Source organism: Cyanistes caeruleus, chromosome 2, assembly GCF_971803275.1.
Source record: "Cyanistes caeruleus chromosome 2, bCyaCae1.hap1.1, whole genome shotgun sequence".
Classification (NCBI taxonomy): Eukaryota; Metazoa; Chordata; class Aves; order Passeriformes; family Paridae; genus Cyanistes; species Cyanistes caeruleus.
This window is the reverse complement of record NC_141702.1, coordinates 53,270,849-53,291,723: the sequence shown is the minus strand read 5'-3', so window position 1 is coordinate 53,291,723 and position 20,875 is coordinate 53,270,849. Positions and strand designations below refer to the sequence as shown.

General features: G+C 38.3%; 1 protein-coding gene across 12 annotated transcripts in view; it reads left to right on the top strand.

Annotated features, from left to right (window-relative positions):
• PTPRK (protein tyrosine phosphatase receptor type K) overlaps window positions 1-20,875 on the top strand; it is a 382,447-nt gene that overhangs the window by 295,602 nt on the left and 65,970 nt on the right. For all 12 annotated transcript variants that reach the window (XM_086877038.1, XM_086877024.1, XM_086877026.1 and 9 more), the window contains exons 9-13: window positions 4,770-4,879; window positions 6,054-6,255; window positions 9,148-9,253; window positions 15,947-16,220; window positions 19,090-19,126. In XM_086877038.1, the coding sequence (XP_086733164.1) occupies window positions 4,770-4,879; window positions 6,054-6,255; window positions 9,148-9,253; window positions 15,947-16,220; window positions 19,090-19,126 (729 nt within the window). The remainder of the gene's footprint in view (window positions 1-4,769; window positions 4,880-6,053; window positions 6,256-9,147; window positions 9,254-15,946; window positions 16,221-19,089; window positions 19,127-20,875) is intronic.

Here is a 20,875-nt window from a genome sequence, read left to right as displayed (position 1 = left end):
GTGTAAAGTAAAAATGGCAAATCCCTCAGAAAAAGCCAATGGAAAGGTGGACCATTTTTGTTTCTGGTAGCATTTGAACAGTAGGACAAATAAACTGTCACCATCTCCTGAAAATGAGATGGACTTTGAGAGAAAGGCTGTAAGTTTGCTGCTGATATGCTGCCTTTTTTGATTACAACAGAGGAATTCATCCCAATATAACCCTACATATTTCTGCACATAACTTTTATCACAGAGCATAGTAATACTGTGCATGGCTTTCATGGAGTATAATAATAATAATAAAAATACTCTGTTTACATGCACTTTCATTATTTTGTAGCAGAAAAACTGAAGCAATATAAATTCATTTTTATAGTGGTTGGTGTCAGTTAATACATTGTTTTTCCAGAAGTAATGTACAGTAATATAAATTTCCTGCTAAGTCTGTGTAGAACAACATTTAAGTGACACTATTTGTGAATAACAATTTATTTGTTACTGTGACATAATTTAATGCAAATATATTGGTATAAAATGAATTGGTGCAATATCAGATTGATGGTTTGTACTTTCATTATGCATAGTATTTATAAAGCCCATCATCCTACATGCATATAGAAGAAAAGATTATCAGCTATTCACTATACGAATATATAGTTTTATTAAAAGAGCTCTGGAGATGCATGTAAATCATGAAAGAAGAGCTTGTGTTGTTTGCACTATAAAACCTTGTTGAGATTCCCTTTGAATTTGTTTTATCTTTTATATATATGTGCATTTTATGTTTGTATACTTTTTTACTGGGTTTTTTTTGTTTGTTTCTTTTGGGTCTTTTGCTTAAGTTCAGAATCTCTTCTGATACAGTTAAACCCACCTAAATTATTTCATTTCTTCAGATAAGTGTAAATCCTGACTTGTTGGAAGTTTAGCACAGAGTAATGCATGGGAAAGAAAGTGTGTTTACTGTCATAGTCACTGAGAGATGATGGGGTCACACTTCACAAGGTCAGCAGACCAGAATCTGTTTCAAGAGTGGGTACAGAGGCCAGAAGGTCTGAGTTCTACTCCTCTAGCAGCTACTTATACTTTTTGAATTATTCAGATGATTATGTTAAGTAACATACTTCACCTTAACACACTTGTAATAGTCCTGTGTGTTTTGATTTAAATGTAAACTGTCTGTAAGTCCAAGGGAAAGAGTGAGAGCTCATGTAGATAAAGAATGAGAGCTGAGAAATCAGTAAAAATGTGCTGTGGTGAGTGATGGAGCTTCTGGAAACACACAAGCCTGAAGAAAGCCTTTCCTGCTATTTGTGAGGAGTTTTCTAAAAGCTATTATCAACACAAGGATGACATTTACCTGGCTAGTTTTGACCCAAGTCCTTGCTAAATATCATCCAAAGATGTATTGGGTCTGGCTGATTTGGAGCTCATTTTCCCTCAGCAGCCTAAACAGTGCTGTGCTTTGCATTGGTACCCAGAAATGTGCTGATAACACCCGGTGTTCTGGCTGCTGCTGGGCAGGGCTGGCACTGCATCACTGCTGTCTCTCAACATTCCCCCTCCAGCAAGAGGCTGGTGGGGACAAGATCCTGGAAAGGGACACAACCAGGCCAGCTGACCCAAATAAACCAAAGGGCTGTTCCATGCCATATGATGTCAGCTCAGATGTAAAAGCTAAGGGAGGGAGAAGAAATGAGAGGGAATTCTTCATTTTACAATTTTTGCCTTCTGGAGCAACCACTGTAAAAGTTGAAGCCCTGCTTCCTGAGAAGTGGCTGAACACTGTTCACTTCTGGGAAGTAGAGATTAAATTTTACCCTTTGCTTATGCATGTACAAACTTTTGCTTTTTTGGGTTTTTTTTCCCACTTTAGTAATCTGCCTTATCTCAGCCCACTAATTGTTTTCTATCTTATTTTCTCTCCTCTGTCCTGCTGGGAAGGGGAGTGAGAGAGCAGCTTGGTGAGCACTTGGCATCCAGCCATGGTCAATCCACTACAGAAGGGAGGGCTCTGAACACTGTTTTGGAAATGTGAAGTTTAAAGTATTTCTGAAGTCCTTGGAGTCTTGCTTGGGAGTAGCAGGGAATAGACAGCAATGGTTGCCTACATGGAGAAATGCAGTTTGAGTATTTAGGGTAGTGTTACCAACAGGTTACCTTGCTGTTGTTCTTTTGTTGGTGGTTTTTTTGCTTGTTTAGGGACTTTTTTTACTAATTTTGGTCTTTTTAAAATTTCTGTTTGTAACAAATACAGACCTAATAACAAAGATGTAAAAGAACAAACAAGCATGCTAAGGAATTATTTTGATGAACCTGAAGATATTCTTTTCTTTAAGCAAATTCTCGTACTCCTGCCTTTACTCTTTCCTCACCCCCTTTACCCTTGTTGTAAAGCAGTGCAATTAAAAGACATTTTTACTGTGGCTGAACCAGAAAATAGATAGGAAAAAATAACTTTAGACCATCAAAATGTGTCCTTCAAACTAATATTAGTTTATAGTCCTTTTTCTGGACACTTGAACTTTTATTTGTTTCTTTTTTTTAATTCCAGTTGAGTTCTCACATTATTTAAGTTAATCCCAACATTCATTTTTATGAATTTGTGGGGGTGGATGAGGTTTGTGGGAATCACTGTTCTCTTTCTCTAGATACTTGGTCTCTTTTTCTTTCTGCTCTTTTTGAATTGGGATTCCAAGCAAGCTCCTCATTGCTGTGCTAGCTTCTGTTCTTGTACCCTTCCCATGCCAGGGGCAAGAGAAGTATGAAACTAACTGAGATCATGTAATTCCAGTCACTTTAACATTGCTACTGCTGCCTTAAGCGTCAAATTTTGTGTTGCAGGAGAAGAAAAAATTAATGAAATTAGATGAGCCTAGAGGCTTCTCTCACCTTGGTGTTTAAACCTAAGGTGTAGGAGGATTTATGCAACCATCAAATGTAGAGCCCTGCACCCAGTTTCACCTGAATATGAAACATTTCTTTTCTAAAGCACTGCTCAAAAAGTATTTTGCATGTTTTTGAGCAATCATGTCTGGGTTTTTTTGCCTCACGCACTTTGATGTGGTTTAATGTCAAATTTCATACACTGTGAACATGCCCTGGTGCATACCAGTGTTCTTTCCCAAACACAGGTGTACATGTACACACAAAAATCGTGCGTGCAGCTCCCAAGGAAAATGTCACGTGCAGCAGGGTACATTCATACCTCTTCTAAGAGATAAGGAAATACTGTAGGGCTTTCCCATGAAAAATGAAACATTGCCTACAGGAAGTCTCTCAATGACAAAAGCAGCACAGAGGGGCTGTCACTGCATGTCAGCCTTCATCCACTGCCTGGTCTGTCCTGGGACACTGAAGAAAAGCACCAGCCTGTGATTTTAGTTAACTTCTCCTAAACCTTCTTACAACAGTGAGATGAACGTGTTCTGTGAAGCTCTCACCTGTTTACTTCTGGGCTTTTTTGACTGCCTGAATTTACTATTAACGAGCCAAGTTACGTTGTTTGCACCAAGGGTCAGATCATCATTTATAGTTTGCATGTAGACTGAAATAAATTTCACTGATGGGAAAGACCACTCACTCTTTCCTGCTGCTAGCACAGCACCTGACACTTCCTTTGATCCATTGGATTTTAATTTATTTTTGCTCTTTGTAAAACTTCAGTCTGCTTTGATAATGAATATCCAAGGAGTGTCATGCATAAGGCTCACTGAAAGTTGCATTGAAGAAAATAGGTTTACTAGGAGAAGACAGAAATATATGTCAATATATTAACTAGAAATAACATTTTAGATCAGAAGACTGCAAATTTGAACAACCTTGTCTCTCTGAGGGGGGGAGGTGTTTCATTGGGTTCAGAGTTTCTCCAGGTGGTCACTTATGCTCACCTCCTTCTTTCAGCATGTGTGCATTCAAACCCAGGTGAGCTGCTCTGATAAAAAGGAATTGTATGTGTAGGCAAAAATATCTTGTAAGCTGTAATGGGAGATAACAAAGTGCTTTTGCCCTGTGTTGATGGGATTACGAGGTGCTGTGAATCACTTGGGCAAAGAGGCCTGAGGTGACATTTCAGGGTTCTTGTTACACCAGGGATATTGGTTCCATTTAAAATACGAAAGTAGGGTCACCTTAGTCCTGTTCAGTTCAAAGCTTTGAAAACATCTCTTATTTGAAAGATTTGAAGTGAGCAGTCTTGATCCTTCTGCACAAGAGGAGGTCAAAGGCTGAAAGAAATGGCAGCTGAGCTGGTGTGTTTCCCTATGTTCAGCCCTCTCTTTTAAATGAAGGTGTCTTTTAAAACAACATATTGCTAGAAAATGTGATTGAGGACTATTTTGTAAGAATTTCTCTCCTTTGGAGGAAACTGTATAACAGAAGTTCTCCCTTGCCTTTGATTTTTTCCTTTTAAAAGAATTTTAGAACCATGTAGTCCTTGTCCTAAGATACGCTTATTACAGAGTTCAGTGATGTTCCCTGAAGTTGTAATCTAGCTTGAACTGTTTCCCCTGGCTATACTACGAGACAATTTGACTTTGCGTGGAGTTTTGAAAACCGTGTGTGGGGATAACGTTCATGTTTCAACTTCATGCTCTCTCTGCACTGCAAATGACAAAATACACTTTGAAGTGCTTTTTCACACACTCTACCATTGCCTTTTGCATGCAAATGAATATTAATAAAAATAGACCCTTGCTCACTTTTGGTTTTAATAGGATGTTCTGTCATCTCTTTAGTTTTTCTGTCTCTAGAACTTCCTATTTTTAAAACTTGTGTTTTGTTTGTAGTGCCAGGCCCTATACCTGCCAAATCAGTGAAAGGAACTCCTTTTGAAGATAAAATCTTCCTCAACTGGAAGGAACCTGTGGATCCAAATGGCATCATTACTCAGTATGAGGTAATCATTAAACACCTAACAAGCATAGGATAGGGTTAGGGAGCTGCATCAAGAGAGGTGGATGACAGTGGGTGTTTATGCTCTGTATGCAGCTAGTCAATAATATGCTCCTTTTATTTACTGAATACATGATTTTCTGCAGTGCTTAGATAATCAAAATTTGTAATTATGGTGCATATGACTGTCCATCCCTGTCAAGGGCTTTAAAAATATTTTATTGTTACTATACACCATTCCAAAGCCATTACAACTATGATCTGCAAAATTTTCTTCATTGGAAGAGAAGGTTACATGAAAAGTAAGATGGTTATTAAATTTGGAGCAATTTTTTTTTAGGTCTGTTAGATTTTTTTATATCACCCTTTAAGAAAACCTCCATATAAATTCTGTTTAAGGTGTGTTTAATTTATGAGCCTTCTGGGAACCTCCACAGGAGGTTAGCAAGTAACACAAGCTGATTTGAGCAACAAACACCATGCTTTCCAGCACTCCTCTTTTAAAGAAATAGAAGATATAACTTTGTGTATTAGAGAATGATAGGAACACAAACCAAACAAACCCCTTTAAAATCTATTTATTTATTTAATGCATAAATTTCATAATATAACAAAAAATCACTAAATAGTGTAGGTCAAATCCGGTGGGCAGCTCAACCACACTCAGCCATTCACTCACTTCCCCTCAGCAGAATGTAACAGTGAAATTTTCCATACATGAACTATGTAAAAGCAGTTGATGAATGGGATTAAAGCAGATAAATGCTTCCTTAGTTTTTAATTGGAAACAGATGCAAGAGGCAATGAATTAACAGGAGTAGTGACATTAGCTCTGAGAAAGCAGCTACAAAGAAAGCAAATTGTGAGGCTCAAAGGGTGATTTTAAACAGCAAGAGAGTCTGTCATCCAACAGTAATGATGAGGGGTGCCTGCATAGCCTTTCAAGTAAGGCAGAGTCTTCAATAGTACACATTAAATCCTCATAGGTTTAGTGCTGGACCTAGCATTGTTGGGTTAATGGCTGGAATCAATGATCTTAAGGATCTTTTCCAACCTAAATGATTCTGTGATATCCCCAAGATAAATGAGTAGCTAAATGAGCATGTGTCTTTTGTTTCCTTTCGAGCCAAGCTAGTCTAAATCCTTTGTGCCAAAACCTTAAATAATTGTTTCCCCAGGTCAGCTATAGCAGTATACAGTCATTTGATCCCGCAGTTCCGGTGGCAGGACCTCCACAAACAGTGTCCAAGCTGTGGAACAGCACACACCACGTCTTCTCTCACCTGCACCCTGGGACTACCTACCAGTTCTTCATACGTGCAAGCACCGTCAAAGGGTTTGGTCCAGCAACTACGATCAATGTAACAACCAACATCTCAGGTAAAAACAAACAACAGCACAAAGGAAAAAGCAGGGAAGGGGGTGGGGGTGGGAAAATGTCTTTTGAATATTTTTGTATGACTGGAGAAATTGTGAAATGCTTAAGAAAATCCCCACAAAAAATCCTACCGTGTTAAGAAATTATGTTACTAAAAATGTTTCTGGGTGTATTCACCACAGGGTAGCATACGTTCAGGGATAAATCCTTGCATGAGGTGAAAATTGCTCAGCTGTAGTTGTGAACTGGGGTTTTTTTCTGTGTAATATAGTACCTTCATCCAAAGATTTTGAAGTGCTGTGTAAACCTTAACTAATTAGGCCTTTCAGCACTTCATAGGTCACTAAGAACTGCATCAATTTTGCAGGTTAGTAAAGTCAGGTGCAGAAAATTACTGACTTAGTGAAGGTGACACCACTTAGCAGCACACAGCTGTAACAGGGTCAGGACAGCTGGGACATTGTGTGAATTCCTTTTGCCAGATTCATATAGGTCTGCTTCCTTGTGCCTTTATTAATTTATTGCAGTGCACCGACTTCGACATTATTTGTCTTAATAATGCACTGCAAACTCTAGAGGACAGTAATGTCAAATTCATTTGACATTATTTTTATTTTCTTAAACTTCAATGTTATTCTCAAAAAATAAGATAGTGGCTTATGCAGTTGATAGTGGAAGATAATGCTGTATTCAGAGAAACTTGATTTTGTGACATGGTGACTTCAGAGCTTGGCAGAGATCAAAGAAGGCAGTCATTTAAAAATTTAAACAGAAGAAAGCAGGCTATTTTCCTCATTATCTGTCATAATGAAACTGAGATTGTCCTGTAAAGAGAAGTTAATAATGTAACAGAATGCACCTATGATTTTTTGTGGGAAACTGTTCACGTAGTCTCCTCATAGTACATGAAAACACACATATAAATCAAAATATGAGAAAATTCAAGGCAGAGCTCCTTGAATTATGTAGCAAATGAAATGCTGTATTTATCATGGCTAACTGTTTGTGGAATTCCATCCCAGCACATAAGCACTAGCACTTCTCATACTCCTGGCCCTTCAAAGCAACCCAACCAATGCACCAAAAAAAAACCCCAAAACCGAATTATGTGTTCTGTTCTGTTTATGTAGGTATTAGATTGTTTTGAAGTCTGATGTTTTACTTAGGTTGTTTTAAGGGTCCTTGTGTTTCTTCATAACAATTTCTAGTTCATAAACTTTCAAATATGATGGTGGTGCAGTCCTTGCATGCTTGTTTTCTAACATCTTTGTAGAAGGGAAAGAGGTGTATATCTTGCTAGCATGTCTGATATTTCAGTGTTTTGAGAAAAAGTGCCTCAAGGTGTTTGGATTATGTAGGACTACAATGTATTCAGGTTTCTTCAGATATGTTCTCCTTTCCACTCACAAATTTTGGGAATTCTGTCTAGAATCTGGTATAGCACAACTTTCTAGACAGTATGTGTTTTGTTAGTTGCCAAGACATGGTTAATGCTAGGAAAGCTCAAAGGCAGGCTGTGACACCTCTTGTATCTGAACTTCAGCCCATCCTTCTATCTTGCTTTGCACTGAACTGTTGTCTAGTTCTACTCTGCATGACTGGTGCTTTATACGGAGTAAAGCATGTTTCAGAAAATGCTAACTTTGGTTTAATGAGGGGTGAAATTATTCCTTTTAACTAAGCTTGCAAATGGTTACTGTGATTCTAGTGAACATGGTGTAAGCAGTAATTTTAAAATTAACATTAAATGAACATAAATTCTATAAAATATCATTTCCTGACATAAGAGCAGGTTTTGCGTTCTTCTAGGATCTAGGACTAATGAAGCAAGGCTTATAATCTTTCCAAGCTTTCAGATATAGTATTGTAAAATTATTATGACTTAAATGATTGATGTCCTCCTAGGAAACATCTTTTTATGAAAGTTCATTTTGAAATATACAGGCTTCATTAATGATTTTATTATGATACAGCCACATATTTAAAAAAACCAAAACAACCAAAACACAAAAATTCAGATAGTTTTCAAATTTATGAAAAATGAGTAATTATTAGAAATCTATTATTTTCTGATTCACAGAAAATCCTGTTTCTTTCCTTGCACTAGGGCTGAAGTCAGCAACAGTATTACCAGTGAGGACTGTAACAGGCAGCAGATTAAAGCTGGATGGTTGAAGTAATTGCCAGCACTAGCCATCCCACCCACAACAAATATTGCTGCCATGAAGGTGTGACAGTCTGACAGCCCATTAGTGAATTAGTTCCTGAACCACTCCTGGTTTTGACTTTTGATTTTGTTCTTTCATAGTGGTTTTGAAGCTGATTAATGAGCAGCTTGGCCATCCACTGATAGGAATGGGCATGGGAATAGATTCCCTAATCCAGTTCTAGTCCACAGATGCATGTCTAAGTCCAATTTTCCTGCACACTGGTTGGTATTAACATTGTTTCCCATGATGTTCAAGAGGAAATGTGAAAGATTCTTAAATTGTTGGAGGAGGATGGTAGAAGCTGGGTCTTCAACATGATCTTTGTTGTTATTTGCAGGGTAGAAAAACTGAGGCTGAAATATTTTCATCGTTTGTAGTTTAGGGTTCCTTGTCAGTCACTTCCTCCCTCTATTTCTGTCCCTCTTGAATAAAATTGTTTCAAGTTGAGAGGTGACATGATTTGATGGGAAGTGGTTAGAGACAGTTATCTATTGTTCATTAAATCCCATTTCATGCCATAGTAAAAGATTGTGCCTGACTGAAAAAACTGTTTAAAAATACTCACATGGCTAATAAAGATTGTGGCTTTGTTCTATATTCCAAACAGCCACAACCTCATAAAAATTCAAAATGTTTTCACTGATTTGTCTCTTGTTCTTTTCCTTCCTGCTCAACATTAATCAGCTCCCACGTTACCGGACTATGAAGGAGTTGATGCATCTCTCAATGAAACTGCTACTACAATAACTGTACTCTTGAGACCTGCTCAGGCCAAAGGTGCACCTATCAGGTAAAAAACCAATACATATATATATATACAAAAAAGAAAAATCAAGAAGAGGTTTTTTTTTTTAGTTTAATGTTTGTTGTGTCATTGTACATAGAGCTGTTCATTTGTGAGTGATATTCATTTAACATCACTATTTTTTTTCTTACCCACACCTAGCTTGCCAATAGATGTGTAATTAAAAAAAACTCTGGCTTTGGCAGGGTTTTTCTTAGAAGATAGTCATGACTTGAATCATTCAGCTACCTGACCTGTTTGATATAGGGTCCCCAGAACCACCTTCTAGACATTATAATTTCATTTTACTTTCTCACTGTGCCTCTGAAATATGAGGATGAAAGGTGTTTGTCAGAAAGTAGATTTGAAAATAACACTTTCTCTCCAGTGCTTCAAAGTCAGCTTCAGTATGATTGGAAAATTGTAAGCTGTGGGGAAATGGGAGAATAATAGTGATGAATACAAACTATTTGACCTTTTTCTTCTGAGAGTGCTTCTTACTAGGAATCATGTAGCAAGCTATTAAATTTTATTTGGCGTGTCCTCTAATCATATTAAAATGTTTCATTTATGTTAACTTTGAGGGGTCTTTCCCTTTCTGCTCTCTGTTGAGAGATAATTTAATTTTGTTTGCAAAGATTAGTCCACGTTCTGCTCTTTACGTCTACTCGCTAGTGTAAAAATTTTATGATATTATTTGATTCCACTTGTGTTTTACTGATGTGGCTGCATCAGCAATATTCAGGGGCAGGGTTGACTAATTGGGGGTTAATTAGCTGCTGAGCATCTGAAGGTTTTCATGCTATTACCCTTGTGACATTTTAGAGAAACACAGGCTAATGCATTTCATTCTGTGTTACATTAAGTCCACTATCACGGCTCAGTTGATGTCGAGTCACATGCCCAAGCCCTAAAAGCAAAGGAAAATTAACTGTTTCTTAAGTCTATTTCCATTAAGAGGAATGTATGTTTTACCTGAATGTTGTGGGGGATGAGTCACATACCTATGTGCATTTTTATGTGCTTATCATATAATCACTCTTATGATTAATATTATCAAGTTATTTATTTATATTCTGTCATAGAAGATAATCCAGATTCATCCCCTTTACTGGAGATTTTGATGTGTTATATTTAAAATTGTAATCCCACGTATCATTCGTTTCTGAGAAATTGCCGTGGGGCAAACCTAGGATTTTTGGGAAACAGGATGGCTTTCAGTACGGGACTTGGATTCTTAAAATAAGGAATTTTTTTTTAAACTAATACCATGGAAACCAGACTTGTGGTCTGAAAATGCTCCCAAATCTGCAGGTGCTTAAACTTACATCACTATATCTTTTAAAGGTGCTTTTAAAGACTTCCAAGAGTCCTGGTGCTGGCCCTCATGAAAGCCGTCCTTGTTTGGGAAATGTGATATCTGTCTCTCATGTAATCCATGCTACATCTTTTCAGTCTTGTGTCTGGCCACCTGAGGGAGCTGAGGCAAATTCTTGCCCAGGGCAAGCCTGATGGACACCACTGGGATCTACTGATGGCAGTGGTGCACATCTTCTTTAGAGCAGCTGGTCCAGGGAGTCCTGTGCTGACAGCAGCAGGCTTCCACCTTCAATCCCACCACACATCTTCAGGGGGTCAATCTTGGATCCTGGGTTCCTCTCCTGGAGGGCTGGTTCTTTTGTGAACTGCTAGCATGATGGGATGTGGCTAGAGAATTACTCAACCTAGCTCAAGAAGTTGTGGTTTCTCTGTTCTGAACTTGCTGCAGAGTAAACTTGCAGCAGACAAACTCATTTCTTCTGTTAGTTTTCCTCACAGCATCCTCAGTTCAATGGCATGAGCTTGTCACTGTGAAGATGGCAGAAAGAATCTATGCTTTAAATGTTAATAGACAGTTTGATAGCGATATTTTCATAGAGTATTAGTAATTGCTGTTTGACTGTGTTCTCAAAAAAGCATACTTCTTTCTTCCTTTCTGTCATCTTCCCTCTCCATTTGAGTTAATTTCTAAAACCTAACATCAAGTGGCCAAGGAAATAAGTCCTTTACCATAACTGGAGATTTGGGCTTTTTTCTTAAAATCAGCCAGGTGTTTTATTCTTCACTTGGAATGAGAAGCATTCTCCAGGGGAATGCAGAAGGCATGGTGTTATTGCTTTTCCTGAAGTTATGCATATTGCAGTCAGGTACTTTTCAGCAGCTTCCTAATAGGGAGATAAATGTAGCACACTGAAATTCTGAATTGATTCAATGCATTTTGCTAAACCTAATGATATATTTTAGTGAAGCTTCACTCCATCCACACCGCAGTTTTGTTTCCTCTAGAAGCTGGCTTACTGCCATAATGAGTGTTACTAGGTAGGTGGGAAAAAAAATGGTGTCTGCAGCTGTGATGGAGTAGCAGAGACTCAGATGCTGTTCTTTAGCCTGACCCTGAAGAATACAGCTGGCTTTTTGAAAAGTTTTGTTTCTACCCAGCCCTGTAATCTCTGGAGCTGTAGAGGGTCATTTAAATTAATATCAGTAGGTTCATGTAAAAAAAAAAAAAATAGGAAAAGGAAAAAAAAAATAGGAAAATTAAAAAAGCTTAGTTGGATACTCTTTTCCTTTTATAAATGGACTTATGGTATGATCAGATTTCTATCATAGCCTCCCCATCAGCACAGCCCCTCAGCAGACAGACATTCCTTATCTTAAGTACAATCTATGTGTGGTATTTCTTTAAGACACTGCCTGGCTGCCCTAGTCATCACAGTTTAAACGTGACTCCAATAATACCTTCACTGTCAGGTTTTATTGTGCAATCCCTAGCATTCTTTATGGCCTCCTGGAGTTTTAAAACAAAATTACAAACTAGAAATGCAAAGGGAGACAAAGCTGGATGTCTCAGGCTCACTTTGAAGTGCGTATTGTTTCACCATCAATCTTGTGGATGAGATTTCAGTCAGTAGAATCAATGGTGCTTCGGTGATTCATTTGAAGATGTGATTTGTTGCTGTAGTTTTTCTGAAGGTTCCTAACTGAGTACCAGAAAAACAATCTTTTGTTTTCAAATCCTACTGCAGATGAGGATTACAAAGAGAGTACATCAGAATCAGAGTAAAGTTTTAATGATTACATTTATTTTATTCGATGGTTAAAGTGCTTTTCTTATGAAGAATTAGGTTGTTTTCATTTTGAAGCAAGATTAATTAAGGGCACCATGACAGGGAGCAACTAAAACAATCACTGTCAATTAGAATTCCAAGAGCTTGGGCTGAAACTTTGGCTCGTCAGTCAGTCTGATGCTTGTCAAAGGAGAGGAAGATGTATCTGCACTAGATACGTAGAAAGAAATGTCTAGCAGGTATTTAAAGTCTACTCAGAATAGGGCTAAAGTATGAGCAACATTCACCACTGCTATATCTCTTTGGAAGCCTGAATTTTTAGGGAGGGATTAAAAGGATGACAGAGACCTCCTCACCTGTTTGCAATTGTCTTGGTCAGTAGTGAGGTACTGTACAGGTTTTCTTAAGTTAATAAAAAAAAAAAGAAAGTTTTGTCACAAGAAATAATCATGGAAACTTTCAGCTCAGGAACTTTTCAGCTGCTGTATCTATAAAATTTCTCTGCTTACCTGGCTGTCTCAGACAGCTGTTTGGCCTTTATGATCCTGATGACTTATGGAGCAGGTTCTGAAATTTTTATTACTCTTCAGAATAGCTCAGAATTTATTTTAGTCATCAAGGAGAAGGAATATTGTCATCTAAGCTTTCCACTCTCTCTTTATTTCCCTATTTTAATCTTTCTTTGCTGTATGGAAAGACCAGGAAAAAATGCTATTGTAGGAATTCCCTCAGCTCCTGTCACAAAAAGCTCTCACAATAATTGAATTCTCCCTAGCACAAAAAATAATGTATAGAAAACCTAAGATAATTGAACTAGGATTAGTTATATGTAAAGACACAGGGATAAGCAGAGTACAGAGTTAAATTTTCACTAATATCTGATATCAAAACACATTTGCAGCCAGTGAGCACCCCACTTTTCAAGTTGCAAACTTAGCTTTGACTCGTTTCATCACATGTCACAGCAGGGTGTCCTTTCCTAATACTGTAATGTGCACACAGAGTAACAGTGCTGCTCTGGAGCCACTGCAGTCTTTAGTAAATGGGTTTAAACAGATGGTATCACAAAGGGCCCAGAGGTAAATGACTGTATTCCTCCATGTCTTGTTAGCCTATAATGCTGCATGAAAAATACTTCCAGATCACCTATCTGAAGAGGATAGGCAAATCTTTTATTTAAATATACTTGGTGAAAATACATTTTTTTAAAAAATAAAAATAAAGCTGTATTTGAGACTTAAAAGAGTTTCTGCAATTTCCTATTTTTCCTGTTGTGTAAGTGTAGATGACTACAATATGTATATCTGTAGCTTTTCATATGGGGGGGTCCAAAAAGCATTTTTGGAATATATTTTAAATAAATTAATTGATTTGAAAGTCTTTTCAGAACGTTCACATTTTATTGTGGTCTCATGCTTAAAATTTTGCCATACTTTTTATATCCCATTCAAAAATTACAGTGCTCTTTTAAAGAATGCTATAAAAAGAGACTTTTAACCAGTTTGATTCTTATGCCCTTCATCTTTGATATTTTGGGTCTCCAAGGAGACTTGAAAAAAAAGGAGCTATGCCTTAAAATGAGGATACCACATTTATCCCTTATTCTATAAATTGGAGGGGGAAAGAGGGGTTGGTTTGGTCACTGTGGTGTGTCTCATTTTTGGAGCTGTGTGACAAACCAGGCTGTTCCAGGGGACCATTGTGTCTGTCACGTGCAGGCATTACACTGTCCTTCCTCTGTCCCTGCTGGCTTTCTCCTTTGAAGCTCCAAGGGTGTCACAGACAAGTTTCCTGCTCTTCTGTCACTTCTGAGAGCAGAATTTGTGTTTGTCCCAGACCACTGGCAGCTGATGAGAGAAGACTGCAGAATTCAGGCAGCAGAGACGTGGTGTCTGTGTCCCAGCGCTCTCCAGCTGGTTGTCTGCCCAATTCTGAAACAGTGTTTTTACCATGCCTGGGTCCAGGGCCAGGCCAGAGAGGGAATGAATGCCAGTAGTCATTTTTTAGCTTGGGTCATTATAAATAAAAATTTTTAAAATATTTTTCGTCCTGTCAAGTTTTTAAAATATCAATGCTGTTAGGGGTTTTTGCTAGTGCATTTATTTTGAAGCATAAAGAAATATGCTGGATATACAGGGGTTTTGTGCAAGTGATTTGTTGGTACAGTCCCCATTACCTGGAGATGGTTAATACATAAAGTTTACAACAGAAGGTGATGTATAACTGAGCTCAGTTCATGGTCAGTTTATGAGAAATAGATATTCCCTGGTCTAACTTTTTGTTTTTCTTTGTTCATTCTTCTTTCTACCTAGACTTTCAAAACTGGCATGACTTTGTATATTCTTCTTGAACACATTGAAATGAAAGAGTCATACCTGCTTAATTTTTACATGCTAGGAAAAGGGGATGCTAACATTTTCTTTCAGCTTAAGGAAGACGTGAAACTAGTTTTCCATTTTATTTCTTCTCTTTCTTCCATTCTCCAGTATCATACTTTATCTCTGCCACTGCAGTTATTGGGTTTTCTGGGCAGCAGTAGCAGAGAAAATTGACAAAATAATTTAACACTACCCCATAAGTTCTGAAAGGAGGAAGACAGTCTTTGCCTTTCAGAGTCCTTGCAGCAATGCAATGACACTTCGGGAACTTGGTTCAATTTTACCTTTTCGGTTTAGAAAGCTTTATAACAAACCCAAGACAGACAAGTCTGCCAGTTTAATTCAAAAGCTTCAGGTTTCTTGTCTACATGCCTTAAAACCCCAAACTTCTTTTTTTATCTTATAAAATGAAGGATTGCCTTCTGCTCTCACTACGTAAATTCTGTACTTCTGAAAAGCAGAGGAAGCTGATAATGAGTTGGTAACATCCAGCAGTTAGGTAGTTCCCCTAAAGGAGAAACAAGAATTATAATTACCTGTTCTATTTCGAGCAGGTGATTTTGAAAAGTGACCAAGCCATGATCCATTTCAACAGAGGTATTGGGAGGTCGAGATGGTGTTATGATGGGCTGAATACTCTTTGCTTCAGCAATTCATAACATTTTATCACTGACAACTGTAAAGGAATGAGGCAGTCTATTTCAGTGGAATGGACAGATTTCTGTCCATCTGTGCTTGTATTACAGCATGTCACTTGTACTTTAGATCTGCATAGCTCTGAGCCAAGATAGAAGCCACAGCAAGGTCAAGAGGTGGAGAAGCCTGTCAGCACATTCTGTCTCTAATGATATGACAACTGCAAATTGGTGCTTCAAGCACAGCCTGGAGGCAGCCATTATGTTGGGTCTTGAAGCTCAGCTTTCTCTAATACTGTTTCAAAAGAAAATGCTAACTTCAGATTGCTTCTGATCAGCCAAGAGTTTAATCTGTTGTAGTTTAACGCAATTGTTCCTGTGTTTCTTCAAAAGAAAAAAAAGTTTAAAAGAAAGTAATAGTAAGAGGTCGTGTACGGATTTGTATTGTTGTTTTTCATGAAAAAAAATGGATGCTGCTTCTTTCCAACAGCTGAAATAAATAGCTTTTCTGTATTTCCAGCCTTTGTTTCTTCTCTGCATCCATCTCCCGTCTTGTCCTTTTTTCCTCTGTCTCACCAGTGCCTACCAGATTGTTGTTGAAGAGCTGCACCCGCACCGAACAAAGCGAGAAACTGGTGCCATGGAGTGCTACCAAATCCCTGTCACCTATCAGACTGCTCTTAGTGGAGGGTCACCATATTACTTTGCTGCTCAGCTGCCCCCAGGAAACCTGCCAGAGCCAGCCCCCTTTACAGTGGGTGACAACAGGACGTACCAAGGTTTCTGGAACCCGCCGCTGGCTCCTCGGAAAGGCTACAACATCTATTTCCAGGCCATGAGCAGCGTTGAGAAGGCAAGTGCTGACAACACCTTTCTCCTAGACGGAGTCAAAGACATGCCTGTGATGACAGTGAGGACTGTTGGAGTTGGATGTGGGAGGTGTTGGCAGTGGCATGGCTGAAATCCCCTCGGTGCTGTCACAGCGTGGCAGTGAGCCATTCACATTTCACATCAGCCTCGTGTCATAGTGACTGCTACTAGATGAGAGTTTAATACATCTCCTAGTAATTGTCTGAGGGAAGTAATTTCAGGACTGTGACTCTGTCTCCTTGGTAAATAACATCCCCAGTACTTTGCCCAGTTCTCAGTACCTGAACTCTTCAGAAGATTAAATTGCTGCAGGATAAAGAGAATGTGGGCTTCTCAGTGGGCTGGTAAAAAAAAAACATTACAAACTTTTTAAGCCTCTCACACTGTACATCAAATAAAGAGTAAAAATGTTCTTGAGTATAAGTAACCCCTGGCCCACCATGAGTTTGAGAGTCTTTCTGAGGAAGTGTACCTCAGGCTTGCAGCACTGCTGTGCAGTAGAATTATGGCTATCATTCACCTTCATTACCTCCTTGGTGTTTCTTTTTAACTCTGCTGCTGAGTTCTGCTACTGGCTCTGTATGCATGTGGAGGGAGGAAAAGTGTCAGGGAGAGAGGTTCCAGGTGCAAAGAACAGCTGTGGCTCTGCAAGCCCAGGCTGTTGCTCTCAAGTGGTTTTTCCTCTTGTAAATAAAAAATGAGGGAGAGGAAAAGGATTGGTAAGAAGGGAAAATATGGTAGACAGAGAAGCTTTAGATATTTAAAATTTAATATTTGGATATATAATTTAGAAAATTGAAGTGTCCAGGCTGCTCAGACAGGGACTAGAAAGGGCAACTAGACTGATAATCACTGATATCCACCAGAACCACTGGAAAGGAGCAGAAGCAGTGTATAACCTTCCTTATGCTTGGGTCTCTCTGATGACTAAACAAATCATTGCTAACAGGCAGCCTTGCCTTGGAGTCTGTTGAAGAAAATCTATGATTTTGAAAATTAGAAATGCATCAAGTCAGAATGGGTACAAAGGTGTTTGAAAACTGAGGGGTTTTTTTCTGATTCAGTAGACCATGTCCTCTTTTAAGTTTCAATTTAAAGAGCTGCATGAAGTAAACAAAAGCAAAATAAAAGGTGACTGCTAGACACTCATCCATATTTCCTTCACCTGTTAGAAATAATTCCTTTTGTTTTTGTGGATTTCCAGTAGACTGCACTGTAAGGAAACTTGTTTCATTATCTGAGGTAAAAGAAAAAAAAAGAGGGAAAAGTAAAATGAAAATACTGAATAAAAACTAAATATTTATTCTGACTTTTAGATTTTGACAGATAAGTAGAAAATGAGAGAACACAGTATTTTTTACTTAAACTTGATTTCAGTTTGGGAGATTTTAATCCTAAAACAGATTTCTTTATTATGTTTGAAACTTCAGATCAGATTTCTGCTCCTACAGGGATTTAGGGGTGGGTTTTGAGGGGAACTGCACTGCATTCTGCCAAGGACAGAGATCGAGTGGTTGTAAGATAACCTCTGAACTGCAGAATATTTAAACAGATGCTTTGTTGTAAATGTGTGGGATCACCAAAATAGGCAGAGGGAAGTAAAGTAGGCTCTGAAGTACATGGTAGGGTTGAGAGGAGGTTACTCTGTGATCCTCACAGACATATTGAACAGAAACAGACAAGTAAATCCAGTAACTAGGGAGAATAGGTAAGATTATGGTATGTTAGTAAACTTCACAGGGCTTTCATGTCAGTTGAAAAATTGTCCTTATTGAACATTTACAGTGCCTCAACTTAGAGTTTTGCTAGCTCTAAAAGCCGTGTTTACAAACTGGCATCAAAGTATTTTACCTGTTGCTTTTGAATCTTCAAGAGGAGATAGATGCCAAGGGATGTATTCAGGGATGGAATGCTGAGGGATGGAGAACTAGAGTGAGCATATTTTATAGAATGAAATGGTCATTATTATATTTTCAGATTACATGCTAATATGTTTTAGAGTGATCTAATACCACAGCAGCTGCATCCTCTCACACAACCTTATGCTATTTCAATATTTTTGCCTTTAAAATGACTTCACATTGTACAGTAAGGTCAGAAAACCCCATTTATGATTGACCCTTGTCTGTTCAAGTTGTCCAAACTGTGCATAACCAAGTCATTTCTCTGTTCATTTGATTTAATTGCTGACCAAACTTCTGAGGGGAAAGGAGAGAGTGGTAAATTATATGCAAATTGTCTTTGCATGTGCAACATTTTCTGAAGCACATTGCTGTCAAATCACTGTCTCCTGGGCAGATTGTATAGGTTGTAGATTAACTGTGTCATATGTGGAGGGATATCTGAGCTGCATCTGTGCTTATTCCACATGCAGAAGCATGAGGGAGCGTGCTGCTCATGTGCTTGAGGTGCTTCAAGAGCGTCAGGTTGTAGCAAGACCTAATTTTGGAATCAGTGCTGAGTGAATGTGTCTTCTTTGCTGCACAGTGCTGTTTCAGGTCAACACAAGCTTAGGATTTTTGTGCTGTGACATAAAAAACATCACTCCTCCCTTTTCCTCCTGCTGCACCCTCTCTTTGTATTCTTACGGCATGATTTCCATTTGATTTTAATAACCTGAAATTTTGCTATATTTGGGCCGTCCTGCACTTTTTCTCCCCATTTTTATCCTGGACAGTATAGTCCAATCAAGACAAAATTCCCCAGCCTCCACCCCTGCTAAGCCCAAAGCCCTGAGCCAACTCATTGGGTTGAACCAACTCATCAGTAGGTCTAAGATGAATTCATGGAGTGGGCAGGGCAAGAAAAAGCCCTTGATCTGACTGTTTTCTTTACTTTTCTTTCCTTAACAGGAAACCAAAACTCAGTGTGTTCGAATAGCTACAAAAGGTAAGAGGTTCGTCCCCACACACACAGTAGCTTTTTTAATGAATTGTGGTACTTTTATTAAAGGTTCAAAGCAAAGCCTATACTATCGCTCTATTTTGAACCACTCGATTGTGTTAAAATGGTCTGCTGCTTTTTATTCTTTGGTATTGAGCAAAGAGAGTAATGTTCTAGCAATACCCAGAATTTAGACAAAATAAGGACACCTCTTTTTTCCCCCTTTCTGTCTGTGGTTTTCAAGATCTACTTTTAGAATGCTCAAGTGTTGCAGGCAGCACACAGATGGACAGGAGAGAAGAAAGTGCACATGGGCAAACTGTCTGTTAGACTAACAATTACTTTGAAACAGGGGTGGAAATCATTTAAATGAAGGACATGACAGTTAATTTTCCTAAGTAAGAGCTCCAAGTGTTAGCGAGACGTAGGGGAGGGTTGATTTGAGGAAAGCTTGTCTCTGACAGCAAGTGAGTTCCAGGACTAATGCTGACTGCATAGCTGTGAGAATAAATCATGTTGACCCCACATACAGCAGGTTAATCACATACTGCTCACTCAAAAACACTGTTTCATCTTCAAATGAGGACTTAGTTGTTCTGCTTATTGTTATCTCTTGCTTTGACTGTATTTATAGCCATTCGTTTTGGTGGCTTGATTGTGCTGACATGAGAGTTGTTTGACAGACTCTGGCAGCATAAATAAGCAAGGAGTTTACAAATGCCCAAAGAGTCTTCTGCAGAGGCCCAGCACTTACTTTGTCTCTTTCTAATTGCATCTTGATATTCAGCATAAAAACAACTTTAGGTACGAGCAACCAGGTATTAAGGCACTGCAGAGACATGTCAGCCCCATTATTTCAATAACTTCTCTCAATTTAAACCTTGTTCAAATGAAAAGATGATGCCTCTAATGAGATAGTAGCAGTCAAATGTGTTCTTGAGAAACCAGAAAAAAAAGTACTTCTTAAGATGTTTTAGTATTTTCATCAAGTGAGGTAAGCTACTAAAAACAGGAAATTAAAACCATGAGCTAAGTCTTCTGTAAAAAGTAAATCAGCATTATTTTTCTTATATTTACCTGGCAAGATTAAATGTTTGAATTAAAATATATTTGCATAAACAGATGTTTATGCACCACAAGCATGTACTGCTAGTATTTGGGTCTAGGGAGAGTTTTGAAAGGCTCAGAAAACTTAAAATATTGGGGGACTGTGAAACAGAAAAGCAATGGTTGCTCTCATCATAAATTTTCTGGATAGTAATAATAAAACAAGAAGGGAATTCACCTGTCATATGAGGAAATTATTTTTTGCTTAACCACACGTATTCCCCTCAGTCTCAAAGCAATGTTCATGGTAACAAGAGAAATCTTGGTGGTTGCTTACACCTTCCTCTTCTGCAACAGTCACATTCCCCCTGATGGCTGTAGTCTAAAAGAAAGGCAAAATAAATACGAGGTTTCTTACCTTTGAGCCTTATACATTGTGAGCCTTTGACACTCTGATTGAAGACAAGTTTTCCTGAAGTAACTGCATTGCCTGAGATATCAGTGCTAAATTCCTTGAAAGTGGACCCAAAAACCAAAGTGTTTTCTCTGACTTATTTTAATTGCTAGACATGAATTGTACAGGGAAGCAACATTAGGAGAAAACGCTTTCTCCTCCTCTGTAGGAGTGCATTTAATTAGGAATCATCATTTCAGAGTCATGTACATTCATATTTCTCAAATGAGTTATACTGGTATTTTGAAGTATTT